The 17,512-nt window shown below is 42.1% G+C and overlaps 1 protein-coding gene across 2 annotated transcripts in view; it reads right to left on the bottom strand.

Annotated features, from left to right (window-relative positions):
- Positions 1 to 14,181: 14,181 nt before the first annotated feature.
- GABBR2 (gamma-aminobutyric acid type B receptor subunit 2) overlaps positions 14,182 to 17,512 on the bottom strand; it is a 456,950-nt gene continuing 453,619 nt past the window's right edge. For both annotated transcript variants that reach the window (XM_036399440.2, XM_036399448.2), the window contains exon 20: positions 14,182 to 16,695. In XM_036399440.2, the coding sequence (XP_036255333.1) occupies positions 16,530 to 16,695 (166 nt within the window). In that variant the 3' untranslated portion in view covers positions 14,182 to 16,529. The remainder of the gene's footprint in view (positions 16,696 to 17,512) is intronic.

Here is a 17,512-nt window from a genome sequence, read left to right as displayed (position 1 = left end):
ATGGAAGGACTTTGCCATGACATAAGCACAGAAGGGAACAACAGGATGGCACTAACTCCAGGCCTGGCAAAGATGAGGTCTGGTTTGTCTGGCTAAACATCCTGGGTAATGCATCCAGACAAAAATTCTCACTGCTGGCAAAGTGTATAAAGAAGCAACTGCATGTACACATTATCACAAGACAAGCCAAGATCACCCCAAGGTTTGGATCAGATGGCATCTGTGACTATCCAGTGCTGGTGCTCAGACACACAGAGGCACACTAGGGATCTCTCCAGCCACTGGCCTTAGAGCCACAGACTACCCAGCAAATTGTCCTGGGATCCTCTGCTCTCCAGTGCCTTTGGCACACAGCATGCAAAGGTGTCTGAGCTGACCTCCATTTGCCACAATCTCTCCAAGAGCCGGTTTTGGGTTCCTGATGCCTCCAGCAGCCAACCCTCAGACCTCCTGGTCTCTCCACTGTCCAGCCCATCTGGACAGCCCTTCTGGCTGCTGCAAGACCTGTCTGCCAGAACTCTCACTCTGCTCACTGGCCGGTCTCACTCATGTTTGCCAGTGATTACACAGAACTCTACACACCCATGCATGTCTGCAGGTGTGCTATTTTCTCCAGTTGCTGGCATGCCACACAAAGGGGTTCTGTTCTTCATGGTCTCTTACCCTGATCTGTGGTAGTTGGGCCTCCATGGACACAACACAGCGAGGTCCTCACCCAGGAAAATAGAAATGGAGTTTAGTGAAAATACAGGACAGGCTATTGCAGTCAGGCACAGGGCATGGCCAGATGAATGTGCTAAAAAATGACTTGTTTGCATACAACCAACTGCTTTTATCCTATATCTTGGGGGGTTTCCTGTACTTATTTCCCTGAAACCTCCTTGATCCCTCACTGTTCCTCCCTTAAAACCTGTAGTTAGTCTTGTAAAACTCCCACATGCTCCTCACTGGCATGCCTCGAAGAATTCCACATCCCTTGAGGCAGTAACACTCCCTCAGTCTGTAAGGCTATCCAGAAGGGCTCTCCCACCAAAATTCATCTTGATGATGGGTTTTGTACCAGGACTGAGCCTGGGAATAGTCAGGTTGGGGCGCTCTGCTCTGATTAGGATATTGGGGTTTGTCTGCTTGTCATCACTCCTCAGTGCTCCTTTGTGCTGGTGTTTTGATAGCAAAAAAATTGAATCTAGATAAGTCAACTTGCAGAACTCTTGTAGGAAGGCTGCACATCCACAGCTGTCCTTGCTGTTAATGGGAGGTGAAGCTAATTAAAATTGCTCAGGGCCATTGCCAACAAAATTACATGGAAGCACTGTATTCATTATTTAGTAAGCTTTGCACTCTAAACTCTACCACATAACCTCACTGTTATAAATCATATTACATTCAAAGAGCTGCTAAAAGGGCTTGGTTTTTGCCATATGCTCATTTCTCATTTGTTTAATTCTTGTCTCATAAAGCTATTTTTGTTTCATACTCCTAAATTAAAACTCAGTTGGCCCAAGGATGTCAATTTGAAGTTAATGATTAAAAACCCCTCAACAATAACATAGTAAGGAAAATGTAAAAAGTTAGGACTATGAAAGCTATTGGTGAAGTTAGATATAAATCTTGGTATGCTGTGTATCCTTGCTATGCAAGATGGGAAATTGTAACTAATTGCTGCTGTTGTTCACCCCACATTTCTGCTTTAGCAAAAGAGCAGCAGTTTATAAAAAATACATGAGCCCAGAACATCCTGTCAAAATATTCTTACATGATAAACCTAAACAATATTTATGCAAAATGTCTTATCAGCTCAAGAACATGGGTGATGGTGGAGTTTAACTTGCTGATCTTCTGATGGAAACTGAACACAGAGAAGAGGAGGCAGTCTAGGAGGTTCCTGGATTTTATGGAAGATAAATTCCTGTTGCAGCTGGTAAGTGAGCCTACAGGGATGAGGTCCTGCTACACCTGCTGCTTACAAGCAGAGAAGGGCTGGTGAGAGATGTGGTGGCCAGAGGTTGTGTTGGGCACAACAACCATGAAATGAGAGAGTTTTCAATTCTAGGTTAAGTAAGGAATGGCCATCAACAAAACCTCTACCCTGAACTTCCTGAGAGCACATTTTGGACTGTTCAGGACACTGGTTTAGAGAGTCCCTTGGGAAACAGTCCTTAATAACAAAGGGATCTAGGAAGGCTGGAGCTACTTTTGGAAGGAAATCTTAAAGGTGCAGGAGCAGGCTGTCCCTTTGTGCCAAAAGATGAGCCAGCAAGGAAGAAGATCAGCCTGGTTGAACAGGGAGCTTTTGCTGCAACTCAGGGAAAAAACAGTATTTATGACCTTTGGGAGAAGGGGCAGGCAACTCAGGAAGAATACAAGGGTGTCGTTAGAATATGTACAGAGAAAACCAGGTGAAAGCTTAGCAAGAACTCAATCTGGACACTGCTATGGAAGATAATATTTTTTTAAAATAAATATGTTAACAATAAATAAAGAGCCAAGGAAAATCTCCATCATTTATTGGATGCAGGGAGGAACATTGTCACCAAGGATGAGGAAAAGGCTGAGCTATCTAATGCCTTCTTTGTCTCGGTCTTTAACAGAAAGACTGGTTATCCTCAGGGAGCCAGCCCCCTGAACTTCTAGACAGAGATAGGGAGCAAAATAGATGACCTGCAATTCATGGGGAAGTAGTTGGTGGCCTGCAGAGCCACTTTGACACTCATAAGTCAATGGGACTAGGTGACATTCATCGGAGTGTCTGAGGGAGCTGGCAGAACTGCCACACTGCATCAATCATCAGTCCTGGTTCACCAGGGAGATCCCAGACAACCGAGATTAGCAAATGTGACACCCACCTGCAGGAAGTGTCAGAAGCAGGATCCAGAGAAGTACAGGCCTGGGGAAGGTTGTGGAGAGGGCCATCTTGAGTGCAATCACATGTACAAGACAGCCAGGGGATCAGGCCCAGCCAGCACAGGTTTAGGAAAGGCAGTTCCTGCTTGACCAACCTGATCTGCTTATATGAGCACATGACCCCTGTAGTAGATGAGGGAAAGGCTGTGGATGTGTATACTTAGACCTCAGTAAAGCCTTGGTTACTGTTTCCCACAGCATTTTTCTCTGAAAGCTGGAAATCCATGGCTGGGATTAGTGCACTCTTTACTGGGTGAAAAACTGCCTGCATGGCCAGGCCAGGGTGTCATGGTGAACGATGCCACAACCATTTGGAGGCTGATCACCGATGGGGTTCACCAAGACTCAGTATTTGGGCAAATCCTGTCTAATATCCTGTCTGATCTCCTCATATGGATGAGGAGATCAAGCCAGTGAGTGTAAATAACACCCAGTGCTGATCTGCTGGAGGGCAGGAGAGATCTACAGAGGGATCTGGACAGTCTGGATCAATGGGCCAAGGCCAACAACATGAGGTTCAACATGGTGAAGTGCCAGGTCCTGCCCTTGGGTCACAACAACCCCAGGCAGCGCTGCAGGCTGGGGGCAGAGTGGCTGGAAAGCTGCTGGTGGAAAAGGACCTGGGAGCGCTGAGTGACAGTGGCTGAACATGAGCCAGTGTGGGCCCAGGTGGCCAAGAAGGCCAATGGCCTCCTGGCCTGTGTCAGAAATAGTGTGGCCAGCAGGAGCAGGGCAGTGATTGTCCCCCTGTACTCAGCAGTTGTGAGGCCACACCTCAAATCCCATGTCCTGGGGCCTTCACTACAAGAAGGACAAATTAGGTGCTGGAGTGGGTCCAGAGAAGGGTAACAGAGTAAAGGGTCTGGAGATTAAAGTCCTATATGGAGTGGCTGAGGGAGCTGGGGTTATGTATGTATATGGAGAGAAAGAGGCTCTGGGGAGACCTTATCACTCTCTACAACTCCCTGAAAAGAGGCTGTAGCAAGGTGGGGGCTGATCTCTTCTCCCAAGGGACTAGTGACAGGACAAGAGGAAATGGCCTCAACTTGTGCCAGGGGAGATTCAGGGTGGACATCAGGAAGAATTTCTTCACAGAAAGGGTTGTTAAGCATTGGAAAAACTGTCCCAGGGAGGTGGTGGAGTCACCATCCCTGGAGATGTTCAAGAGACACCTGGACATGGCACTTAGTGACATGGTTTAGTTGAAATGGTGGTGGCCACTCAAAGATTGGACTCAATGATCTTGGAAGTCTTCTCAACCTTAGTGAGCCTATGATTCCATATTAATTTTGCACACAGGACTTCAATGTTCCAAATTTGGCAACAGGGAGGTTTAATTCTGCACTGTAAGATCAATGTACTTACATCTACTCAAATTGTCAATACATCCAGAGAGCAGTTTCAAATGCAAAGTTTTGACTGGGAAAAATGTGGAAACTTATTCTTCATTGCCTGTCATTTTCTAAATGTCTAATTGGCTTTTTCAAATTGCTTTTAATATATGCATCCATGCATATGTTTTCTCCCTTCTCCAGACTGTTTTGTTTTGCAGTAAACCCTCACCCTGATTTATGGTTTTCCATCTGGGAAACCATATGAAATAACCATGATTCAATATTGAATTGTCTTCTCCCTCTGCTAGTTATGTGTTTTGCCCAGTGACAGGTTTGACCAACATAACCACTGGGGGAGGAGGAGTAGGCAAGTGGTAGAAAACTCCTGTCACATTTTTTTTTTAATTTTGTAATGCATGTGTGTGTGGGGTGTTTTGTTTGTGTTTGGTTTTGGTTTGTTTTCTTATTTTTGTTTGCTTGTTTCTACATTATTTGAGACATTGCTCAGGTTGATCTGAAAACCACCTGTAAAAATATTTTCTCTCAAGGAGAAAGAGTGGGAAAACCATTCTTCCTTCTTCAGGTATTCCTAGTTCTCTTTTTAATTTTTTTAAAAATATATTTGATTTCCAGATTCTTGCTCATGTCTAGAATTAAAAATGATTAAAAATGATCAGAATAAGGCAACAGCCTGTTCTCCCTTATAGACAAGATGAACTTAGTAAACTGAGTAAACCTAAGGGGAAGTGGCATAAATATAATGGTGGAAAATAATGGTGAGTGCTGAGGCAGGAATGGGAAAGCACTTCTCATTGTCAGCCTTTTCCATGGCAATTTCAGGGAGATTGAATCATTTAGTTTATGTAACTCTCAGGATAAAGACTTTACACAGAAAATACCTTGCATCTCACATGAACTGGTGAATTCTGTGCTCTCTCTTGTGCTAATTCTGGGAGATGGGAGAAGACCATCAGACACATCGTATTCCAAATGATTGAATGACTTCAGATGAAAAAATTGCACCTTTCCTTTTTTTGTATTATCATACTTATGTGGGTTTGGTATACACTTTTCCTGTGCCCTTCTGAGCCCTGAAGGTCAAGAGCACCAGATTTCCTTTAGAAGAAAGTGTTTGAGGTGAGATGTTGGTCTCTGAAATTCTTCACCAGGAAGAGTTCAGAAGTGGGAGTGGACTCCCTTCCTCCAGCTCTCTCTTGGCTTGGAGAGGTTATCTTTGTACCCTGCTAGTCTGTTTGGCCAGTCTTTCTTGTTGGCAAGCCAACAACAGTAGTTACACTACAATCACTGTCTTTTCTTAGTCCTTTACCATATACACTGAAACCTGTCAGCTTCAGGCTAAAGAACAAGTTAAGCAGATGATACCAAGTGTTTTGTGATTCTGCAGCCATAACTGAACCAAGATCAGAGGTGCCAAAATTCAACCCAGTAAGTCTTGCTAGAAGAGTCATCACTCAGAAAATGCAGATAACATGACCCATATAGCAATAACATCACTGATCTACTGGATTACATCTTCTTTGAAGAAGTTTTGTTCTTGGTTTTCATTCTTGCCACTTCAGCTGCAAAAGAAGAGCTCAGTCAGCAATTTAGTGACCTATTAGGTGGCCTGATGCACTTGGCAGTTGTGAGTGGCATGTTTGGCCACCAAAGAAAACAAAAACATGAAATTGAGTAATTAGAAAAAAGTAGAAGAGACTTTTAGCATTTGAAAGCAGAAGCCCTCATCAAGAGCACTGAAAAAACATGAGGAGGATGCTACGTAGAGCAAGAAGGAATAATGTAATTTATGGGTAGCCAAATGACTGCCTGACAGGTGCAAAAGCAATCTAGCAGACTGTGGGATGCTTTTTATGCAGAAAGTTTGCCTTTGGGGAGATGCAGCTCTGCCCACAGCAACTGCATCGGGAACAGTGTCAGAAAGAAGGTCTGACAGAGGACTGACATCAGCAGAGGCATCCATTGTATGCTAAGCCAGTGATCTGGGTATTAAATATAAGGAAAGCTACAGTGCATAAAGCAGTGTGTAGCTTGATGTACCAAAAATATCCAAATCAATCTTTGCCAATTAAATAAACACATGCTGGAAAATCATGTGATCTGCTGCTCTACCCTTCTGCAGGGTTAATGTTATCTTACAGGGATGTAAGGATGTATCTTACAAGCTACTGGTAGGAAATGTCTCTGCCACAGAGGCGGGAACAGATGTCTATCTTAAGACTACCACAATTCACAAGGGACAGCTTACAACCCTGAATGTAGATGGAGAAATAGGCAATTGTATCCTAAAGAGTGGGATAAGTTCCATGATGAATAAAATCCCCTTGGCCATTCAGCATGGGGAATCTGAGGGTAAACTCAACTTCAGTGTCTTTCCATGTCAGCTATGTCAGGAAAGAACAGAGCAGTGTCCTGTGGTGTGGCAGACAAATCTCATGATGGGAGTCAGATGAGGAAGTGGATTCTGGGGAAAACACTTTCTAAATATTCAGCTGGTGACTGGGATTAACAAAGCTAAAAAATGGCCTAAAGATTTTGGGTGAGGATTACTGATGACCACTTAAAGCATTGAACTTCTTACACCAGGAAGAGGGTGATGCTTTCTAAGGGACAGTCCAGTTCACTGGACTGAACTTTAGGAGGAATGAATGATCTCCATAAATGTTTTTCCCTTTGTTAAGTTGTTAAAGACATGCCCTAACTTCCATGATAAACATGAAGTTCATAGTATAAGTAAAAAATCCAGCAGTTCCTTTCTTCCCTCCACCTTAGTTTTTCTTAAGTACAAAGACTACACTGTAAACACAGATCCCCTGTAGGAATAGCAGAGGGGAGAAATAAGATGAAGAGTCCTTATTTGCATAACTAGTGTAGTACTAATAATGTAACCATAATGAAGGTAATATAATATCTATTTAGAACAGAGTAAAAGAACTGAACATCAGTAAAAGGAAAGCATTATTCCAGAAGAGAGAGAAATTAATGAGAAACATCTTTTCATAATTTTCAATACACCTCATTAAATTAATTTGAGCAAGGTTGTCTAGATTCTGATATGTTCATAAATGTTTTTTTGCATATTGAGCTGAACTAGGTCCTGAAAGAAAGAAATTGCCTTCCTAGACTCTTTCTCTATATGAAGCCAAAGCAGCAGGGTATTAATCAAAGCCATAAACAAAGTGCATAACCAGAGATTTAATTCTTGAAATTGCACTTGGTTACAAAACTTCCAAAACCATGTGAAGAAGGCCTTTATGTTGAGTGTCTTACTGTAGCTTTAGAGTATGATGAAGTAAATTAATTCAAGGAAGTTATTACTGCTTGCAGTTTGCCTGTGATGAGAGCTGGGACTGCGTTTTCTTTTTGGAGCTTGGATTTTAATTTATGTTAATATTCACATCAACAGGGTAAGTTAATGAGGCCCAAGCTCATTTTATTATCTTTCATCTGACTGAAGCTCTAAGCTTCTACCCGCACAGCCTGGGATATGCACTCTGCATGCTGGATGAGGAGAAGCAGTTTATTCTTGAGCATTTGTACTGCACAGACACAAGTGCTCTGTGGCTGGTGTTCTCCATATGGAAAAGTTAATTTTATTTCTGTCTTGCTTGAAAACAAACAAACAATAAATTAGCAACATGAAAAAATGAAAAGGCAAAAACAAGGGGTATGAAAAGAAGTGCAAGCATGCCTGTGAGCTGGGTGTGCACGTTTTTCATTTGTCTTCATAGAAGACAATGATAGTTGATGATTGCTGACGTACACTGGGAAAAAATAGAGCTTATTTGAAATGAGACTGTATTAAAATAGTCACTTTTTGATTCCTGAAATTATTTTTATCACATTTGGGTCTTCTGAAACATTTGCTTGTCATGATTTCTTAAGTAAGGACTGACAGCCTTTTCAGAAAGAGTTGAATATCTCACATGTTCCAGCATGAGTTACAACTGCACAAAGAACAATGGAGATGGCAAGTGGAGTAAATCTGGTAAAGTAGATAAAAAGGGAAAAAAAGAAGAGAAAATAAAGATGGAGTGTGAAACTGTGCAGCATTTCTGGATGTTGCATTGTGGAGAAATGTGGTTTGGAGTGGGTCTGTCTGGCTGCTGAGTGCCCCAGCCACTCTGCCTGCCTGCAGGAGCACAGGGTGCTGGAGCAGAGTTGACCAGGTCCAGGAGGATGAAGGAGAATTTTCACCTTCTTAATAGTTTTTAAAAGAATCAGTCAGGAGACATTATTAAAGTCTGGAAGAAGAGACGGGTAGCTAGTCTTCCTGCTATAGGATCAGATTAGCATAAAAATTCAAGCAAACTTCTTTTGAGAGGAATGGATGGGCAGCTGAATCAACTGCTTCTGTCCCATGGCAAGACAGGTAACTTGCTGCTCAGTGGGGGGAGATCACAGAATCACAGAAATATTTATGTTGGAAAAGATCTCTGAGATTATTTAGTCCAGCCTTTGACCGAACACCACCATGTCAACTAGACCACAGCAATAAGTGCCACATCCAGTCTCATTTGGAGAACCTCCCTGGGCAGTCTGTTCCAATGCTTAATAACCCTTTCCATGAAGAAATTCTTCCTGATGTCCAACCTGAACCTTCCTTAGCATAGCTTGAGGCTCTGTCATCTTTTCCTGTCACTGGTTGCTTGGGAAATGAGGCTGACCCTCACTTGCTACAAACTCCTTTCAGGTAGTTTCAGCTGCCTTTGGTTTCATCAGTTTGTCACTCCTACTACAGAAATGCTCTGCTACAGACCAATTAGAAGAATGTCTTTATATGTCTTTCCATTCTCATTAAAATTTTTCTTGTCCCTAATAAGAGCAGTTTTATACAAAATGACAGTATCATATAGAGCAAAATGAGATGGAAGGAAGGGCAGGTTAACAGAAAGCATTAAAAGATCTGTGAAGAATTCTTATGTGCAAGGCTGAATTTCAAAGCTAATTCTTTCACCCTCAAAAAGTTACATGGCAGCGTTTGCAGAGATGAAGGTGGCTTTAATGAGCAGTAAGCAAACGGGCCCCGTTTGTGGGTGGAGCAGGTAGGTTTGGATCCCAGGTTGTGGCAACCCAAATTGGTTGCTCCAAGATAACTGAAAGCTGTCCTCTAATTCAAAGGGCCATTAAATCTGGGATGTGTTTATTTGATTTTGTTTTCAAATTATTTTCATTTGTTTCAGTGAGATATGTCTGAAAGTTTTGAGCTGTAGTAAGTACTTCTCTTATTTGTTTGCATGGATTATGCTGGAACAACTCATGTGTTTATTCCACTTTACTGAGCTTCACTCTCATCATAAATTGCTTATTTAAGTTCAAATGTCAGTTAATTCCTAGGTAAATAGATTCTTGGATTTTAAAATTAAAACAAGGCAGAAAATACAGAATCTCTTGGGAGAGAAAAGAATAAAAGGTTCTCAAAGAATGGGGACACTTATTAGAGAAATATTCTTTACCTCACAGCAGTACAACAGATGTTCAGTTGTACTTTCAGTTTGGAGAGTTTATAATCTCAAAGGAAAATTATGTGAGGCCTCTAAAAACAATAAACTATGTGTACAAAGGAAGAAAAATGAAATATTCTCTCTCCCCACAACCTGACTAAGGCAGCTTGGTTAAAAAAAACCCTTTCTTTGTCTGTAAGAACCTGTGTCTGTAAAATTTTCATAAGGGTTAGTAATTTGCAAGCTTCACACTCCTGCAGCCTTTCAGTAATAATGAAAGCCTGGAAACAGCCTAGGATATTGAGGTACTGAACTGAATTTCAAACTTTGAGCCTACTAAAATCTGAGGTCAAAATCTGGAGGAAAGCTGCTCCCATTTTAGTTACTAGCAACACTGAGGCAGTTAGTGACTGTGTTGGCTTAGTTTCTGACAATTTTAACAGCTTTATTTGTACAGCCAGCTTTCTGGCAGTGACAGTGACTACTATCTTTTGCTAGGGGTGCTCATATCTGATGCTGACATTGATGTATCTTCCTCAGAAGTGGTTGCAGCTGAATCCCTTGTTCATTTTCATCTTTATGACTCTCCAAGCCATCTTCTTGTACATGTGTGTTGGTTGTTTTGATATTTTTCCCTTTTTTCTCATGAATTCTTTTGGATTTCTCGAATGGATTTCTCCCAGTGACATTAGTATGAGCCAAGGCAAACTGAAGAGGATTTCTTTCCAGTGTTGAGTCAGGATGAATTGTGGGGCTTATGGAATTCTTACCCTTGTCACACTCCCTCTGCAACCCCAGAGTGAAGTTACTGTCCTTGCTCCCCTCGTTATTAGTGTCCTTCACCCACCAGTCATCATGAGGAGAGTCAAGGTATTTGGAAATGGGACTGCCTTTAGGATGAACAATTAGCACATTTCTTCCTTTTACCTTTCTGGAGGAGGAGCTGATCCATGCTCAGCAATTTGCTCTTCTCAGCAGGTCTTTCAGAGGCACCTCTATTTGCAGATGACCCTCTCACTCAGGCAGGTGGTCCTAGCACCTTTTCAGGAGATATTGCCTTTATCTCCTGAACTGCTCAAGAGATTAATTTCACCTCTTCTGTTTTGTCTCTGTCTCTCTGCTTCAGACACAGCTATAGTAGGGGCAAAAGTGAAGTGTTTCTCAGGCTGGAGGAACAGGTTTGCTCTCTGGAGTAGTAAGAGCTGTCCTTGTGGTGTGTTGTACATGATGTGTCCAAAATAAAAAGAACACAAAGCTTCCCAAAGAGGTATGCTTGTGCTCTGGAGAATACTTTGCTCTTATGAAGCTCATGCTGGTTTGTTTCACCAGTTGACAGCTTGTTTAATCATGTGGACTAGTTTTAATTTTATGTCACCTAGCTGGTTTGGTGAGGATGTGAGGTTCCTCCCTCCTGTAGAAGAGGTGCCTCCATCCCTTTGTCTGCTGGGAGGGATGCCTGGTGTTTGGGATTACTGGAGTACCCTTAGACAAGGCAGAGTAGGAGTCCCTTGGGTAACAGTACAGCAAAGCACTTTATGAGGACAAAGTCATGTGCATGTTTTCTTGCCTGCTCTTTTCCAGTTTTTAATTTCTGCATCATGCTCCATTTTGCTTTCAAACAGGGAATGTTCAGCTGGAAAGGCTCAGGATTTTGTGGCAGAGTGGGCCAGGACCAAGGAGAATTAATTCTGAGCTAGGGAAGGCTTGTGTGTTTGTGTGCTTTTGCTTTCAAATGTTTCCCAGATTCTCAAAGCAGGAGGTAGCATGGGTGTCTCTGCCTTGACACTCATGGTGTTTTGTAGGCTATTAATGCTGAGCTGCTCATACTTTCTCTGTGTCCTGCCTGTGCTCTCTGCAACATACACACACACATACAAACACAAACACAAATGCAAACACACACACACTCCCTGCTCCACAACTGCCCACTATTTTCCAGTCAATTTGACTTCCCAGAATGGACAACTTCACATCTGTGGGATGATTTGCTACCAGTGGCAGCTCCTCTGCTCAAGCAGGCATCTTACATTGCTGAGGCAGTGGTAGGTAGGTGGGTAGGTAGGTGATGTGGTCCCTGAGGAGGTTGCCGCTGTGGGTTGTAAATATAATTAACACTCTTTACTTCTGTTGCACCCATTGGATCTGGGATGTGGGCACAGGATCAGTTCTAGTCAAAGCCTGTATTTGCCAGTTCATGAAGGTATCTGTCCTTCTTCTGAAGCTCAATGCCTTGTGAACTCCTTTTTGCTATGCTCCTTGCCGTTAGTGAGTGAACCCACAGGCTGCTTGCTGCTAGTACCTACAGATCCTGTCTTCAGATCTATTCGACCTCTACTGAATTTATCCTCTAAAGGTCAGGAATTTGTTTAAGGCTTGTATGAGGCTTAGCTTTGATGGGCATCCATCAAAAAAAGAAACTAAAAGCCACTTTCTTTCGGGAAGTAAAGGATTTTCTCAGTGTTTGGAGATGCCTACTTCATCATCAAGGGATGCAGTTTAAACCAGCTGCAGTTTGCAAAGTTTGTGGCTCAAAATGTCTGCAAGTTGTCTGTGGCAATACTGATGTGGTGGTTCTGCTACCCAGGGTTGCCATTGCCAGCAGCTTGGGCTCTCCCTTTCCAACCTCTTCCAATACATCTCTAGACCCTCTATTGATCCTCTGCAATGTTGTTGAGTGAGTAGTGACAAGCACAGTAGTGCTCTCAGAGTCCTGATGGACTCAAGAGGCAGAGTGCTCTTGAAAATGCACTCATGAATAATATTCAGGCATATTAAAGTAATGGCTGTAAGTACTATTCACCTTGTCAAGAGATAGAAAAGGCAGTCAATAACTGAGAACTGAACTCTGATAAAAAATCATGATGCTTAATCCACTGTAATAAATCTGTCAGTCTTCTCAGACAGTGAGCAGAAAATCCCTATTAAACAAACCAGTGACAGAGAGAGTCAGCTTGCTGAATAGGGAAACCAGCCCATCCTTTGGACTGTGGTTTGAGAACACAGTAAGCCCTGCCAATATCCATAGGGTGCTGTGGAAGTGCTGGGACAAACCTTACTGGGCTGCCTTCCAACACCTCAGCAATCCTGATTGGAGATCAGCAGAAACAGTAATCCAGTCTTGGGAAGAACAGGCACATTGTGCTGAGACTTGTAATGAACAAGCAAATTCTGAAAAGATCAGGAAAGATTTGACTATCAACCTTTAAGGAAAGGTATAATAAGATATTATCTAAAAAAAAAAAAGAAAGACAAAAAACCCCCAAAACAACCCAACAAACCAAGAAGGGGGAAATGCTCTTTCCTTACCTTCCTTGATTTTATGTATTTGAAAGTAGTGTTTCAAGATTAGCAACCTTCCATTAATTCAATGGCAACTTTATGATTGTATAGGAATCATATTTCTTGTGGCTGTGGAAACTCAGTGGTTCAAGTAAAGTTGCTCTGCTGACATCTCTCTCTTCTTTTTTTCATGACCCTTTAAAGTAATATTTCACTTTGTTCTGGTTTCCTATTATTCATGAGCAATTTTAAGTTCTTCACATCCTCCCACAATTTCTGGTTGAATATAGGTTTCACATTGAAGTTGTTCTGTACTTTTTTCCTTTCTTGAATGAGCTTTGATGTATCTGTTTGAGTTTCTCCTGCCATCTGGTATTCTGCACTGAGAGCCACGATCCACACTGTTAACTCCTCACTGGTATTTTCTCTTTTTGCATATGTTCAGGGGGACTTCTGAGATACATGAGAGATCTGCTGGAAAACCATTTGTGGTGGATCTAATTCCCACATTGGGCTTTATGACATTTTCTGCTAGCTTGAGGCTGCTCCCCTGTTGAAAAGCAAACAACTCAAAATTCGCTTTCCACTCACTTTCTCATTGCCCGATATTCCCACCCTCCTCCTGTTCTGCCATGTATTAGAACCTGCTTTAAGACACAAATCCCACCACATGCACAAAACTAGATGGAGAGGCTTAGTGTTTGCCTTCATACAGAAATTGGTGTTTATTCTCAGAAACTTCTTATTTGTTGATGCAGAGATTTTACTATTGAGCTGGAACATTGGCTCAACTTCAATAACTTGTGTGAAATAGTAAAATATTTCTTTTTCTTCTGAATTCACATTCACTGTGGGGAAGAGAGAACAGTGTGTGGGCTAAGTGTGGTTTGGATAGAAATGTTCAGTACACGTTTTGATTATTTTCCCATTTGCAAAAGGTCTTAGACTTTACTCTTGGGTACGGCAGTAATTGTATTTCAGGGCAGAGCTCATCTACCTGTTATCTCCAAATGCAAACTGTTCTACAACTAGGATGTGTATTTTTATTACATATTACATTTTTATTGAAATGTAGGGTTGTAATAGGATTCCTCTTTCTCCAAGGAGGCTTTTATATGCATCTATGTTTATATATATACACACACTTTCTCTCATCAAAAATGATTTTGCAATGGGGGAAGAGGGCATTGAGTCCAAAAAGCTATGTTTTATATATTTTATTCATAAAAACAGATTTGCAACAATTTATTAAAAATTGATCTCATGCAGTATAAGGTTATACAAGAAATTCTTCATTTACATTTTATTCTGGCAGTTCCAGTCTAGTTTAAAGCATTTGTGCACTAACATCATTGGAAAATGCCATTGGGGCACAGCCTCTTCATAAATTTACAGTACATTTTTGCTGCAGTATAAAAGAACAGAAACATTAAATAGCTATATTCACTTGGTTGGTCTTGTTATCTGCAGTAAAGTAAAAAAAAAATGTTATGGGAGAAACTACCGTATCATTGAGACAAAGAATGTACTGCATGGTTTAAACCTAATAAACGTCACACAGTCAGTATTCACGAAGTTACAGACACACACACACACACACACACTCACCTCCAATGGTCCGATACTTCTGAATTATTTTTTGTTTTCCTGCTAAGTTGGAATAATATTTCTACAGAGATCTTTGTGTATACATTATATACAATATCATAATTTTCTCTTTTTAAAAATTAACATTCCTTTTAAAATAAACCAGGCCCTGATGATATTAATAAAGCAAGAGAATACTGTCAACACACATTGAGTGACGACGTCAGTGTTTAGTGCTTAAACAGAGTAATGAGTTCTAGTTTATCTGTGTTTATACTTACATGTTTTTTTGTTCTAAAAGCTACAGATATTTCCACAACCTCTCTTACTGTATGTGCCAAGTGAAATATTTTGTGATGCTCCTGATTGTAAGATTCAGATACATATTCATGTTGGTTTTGGCCACTATGAGGTGTGTTTTATTTTTAATGGAGATTTATGCTAGCTTGTCAAAGCTGCAGTTAAATCCCTCAGCTAAGGAACCCCTTCAGCTGTGCTTCAGTCATTGCTGATTTATAAACCTTTGTATGAATGTCATTCCAAAGGTTTGGTCTGAGGGGCACAAGTGTTGATTAAAGAAAACTGAGAGCCCAGAGGGTGCTTCATGTGGGTTATTTTCCCCCCTGCTTTTAGCAAACAGCCCTGGCAGTGGGAGGATACATTTCCAGTCCCTTGGAAAAATAAGCTGTATGTGTGTCTCACCTGTGCCTGAGGGTTTGGCTCCAGAGTTGGTCCAGACGGTACACCACTATCGTTCCTCCTAATTACTTTGGTTCAGGGAAAGGAGCTAAAGTATAAACTCCACTGTTTTTTCACAGTCCTTTCAGGAGTTAGGTAAAATATTCTATTGGTAGATTTGATTTGTCCTCTCCTATCCACTACAACTGTCAAACGTACGCAGGTACGAAGCAAACATAGTGTATATTCACATCTATGTGCCCTGCAGGCTTTGCCTGCAGCAGCAAAGTGCTGTGCCCTAATCCCTCCCCCCCAAGTCCACTCAATTAATTTTATTGTAATTATGTGTGACACAATTCAAACAAACTAGGAAAAACAATTCATCCTGTGGCATTAAGACTTTACTACCCATCTCTCCTCAGTTTCCTGAGTTATCAGCCCTAGGACTTTTTCAGACAGTTTAGTGTGTTATGGTTGGTGGTGTTTATCCTGAAATAAGTGTAGAAACTTTGCTAAAAATGAAGCTGCAGATGGTCAGCAGTCACTATCATTGCCCTGGAGAAGGGTGAAGTGCTCTGCTTGCAATCAGCAGCTCTCCAGCTGGTGGCAACTCAGAGCTGGAGCTTCAGGCTCTGCTTGGGTTACACATACAGCTGCAAGGTAAAGGTGACCCTGCTCACAGCACTGCAGAGTCTCAATGACACCCGAGGAATCATTTCTCACAATTCTTCTTTCCTGCTAAGCGTCATCCCTGAAATGAAAAAAAGCAAGACTAACCAGTGCAGAATGTTTCCAGCGATTTAACACAACTCCTGTAAAAATGAGTGTATCTATTCCGACATGGTATAGCTCGACCACTACATTTTCCTTACATGGATACAGTATAGAATTGCATGTTCTCAGCAGCCACGTGAAGCTCAGTGACATTTGAGTGTTTTTTTTGTTTTTTTTTTTTTAATTTTTTTTATTTTTCCCTAGTGTCTTTTTTGCAAGATCCATATATCCCAGCATCCTTGTTGCTAGTAGAAATTTTGGAAGAAACATTTTTCAGTGACTTCTAGGTGAAGAAATAAAAACTCCATGAATAAGGCTACAGATCAAACTCTTTGTGTCCTCCTTTGCTTTTTCACACGAGTTACGTGGGCACTCCTGTGACGAGGGCCTCAGCAGAAGTTCCTCTGCGGTAAGAGCCAATGTTACATGTTTGTAGCAGAGTTCTAGGTCGGATGTTTAGTCCAGTCTTTGAGTACTTAAAAGCAGTTCAGGAAGCACTGATCTCGCCCTCCTACAGCCCTGAAACCATCACTCGGAAGGAGGGTGGCACGTGTCTGTGCCGAGGACTGGCACTGGGGCTGACGCACGGGCTGGCACAGCTGGCATCCACTCCTCCTATGGACGGCAGGTAGGCGTGATGCAGGATGGGCAGCTGCAAGGACAGCCGGCGCTGTATGCTGCAGGAGACAGGGAGAGGAGTGTTACCAAGGGGCAGAGGGAGCACATCACATGGCTGGCGTGTCCCCAGGCTGCTGCCAGGGAGTCCCCTGTGCCTGCCGCTGTCACCGACAGGGTTAACGCCACGAGCATCACAGTGGCTGATGCTGAACTGTGCCACCATGGTGCTGTTTTCCCCTTGGAGAATTTTTCTGACAGGTTGGAAATGACAAAGGAAACTAAGTGTGCTTTCTCAGCAGCCCACTTCCGAAATTCCCAGTCACAATCAGATTAATTGTTAGACTGCTGATACCAAGAAAAGGGAAAACCTTAAGTTTGCAAAGAGGGTGTATGGCTTGGTGATCCCCTACCCCTTGCAAAGGGATCTGCTGCCTGCAGAGTCCCATCCAACAGTCATACATGAGATCTCCTGCCTGCAGAACCCCAATCCAGACATGCATGAGGTCACAGACTGAGTTTCAAGCCACGCACCACTTAGCACAAGGATGTCAGTACTAAGGATGGCATTTCTGCAACTCCAGCTAAAGCAAACACAGGTTCATGGTGGGAAGGATTTGGGACTGATGGCTTTTTCCTCTTTTAAGTAGCTCCCCTTTAAAGTGTGGGTCTGTGCTTTTGAGGTGATAGATGCTTTTGAGTGCCATGGGACTGAGGAGTTGGCCCTCTAACAGCAGTCCTGCCCAACACCCATACTAAAATTCAGTGTTCCAGAACCCAACATTCTGTATCTATTTTTCCAAGTGGATTGACATCATGACAACAGGTGTAATTTTTTTTTTTTAATTCATACTAAGTCATGCTCACAGGTATTGCATC

Source organism: Molothrus ater, chromosome 1 (genome assembly GCF_012460135.2).
Source record: "Molothrus ater isolate BHLD 08-10-18 breed brown headed cowbird chromosome 1, BPBGC_Mater_1.1, whole genome shotgun sequence".
NCBI classification, from domain to species: Eukaryota; Metazoa; Chordata; class Aves; order Passeriformes; family Icteridae; genus Molothrus; species Molothrus ater.
The sequence above is the reverse complement of the archived record's forward strand: the minus strand, read 5'-3'. Positions and strand labels throughout refer to the sequence as shown.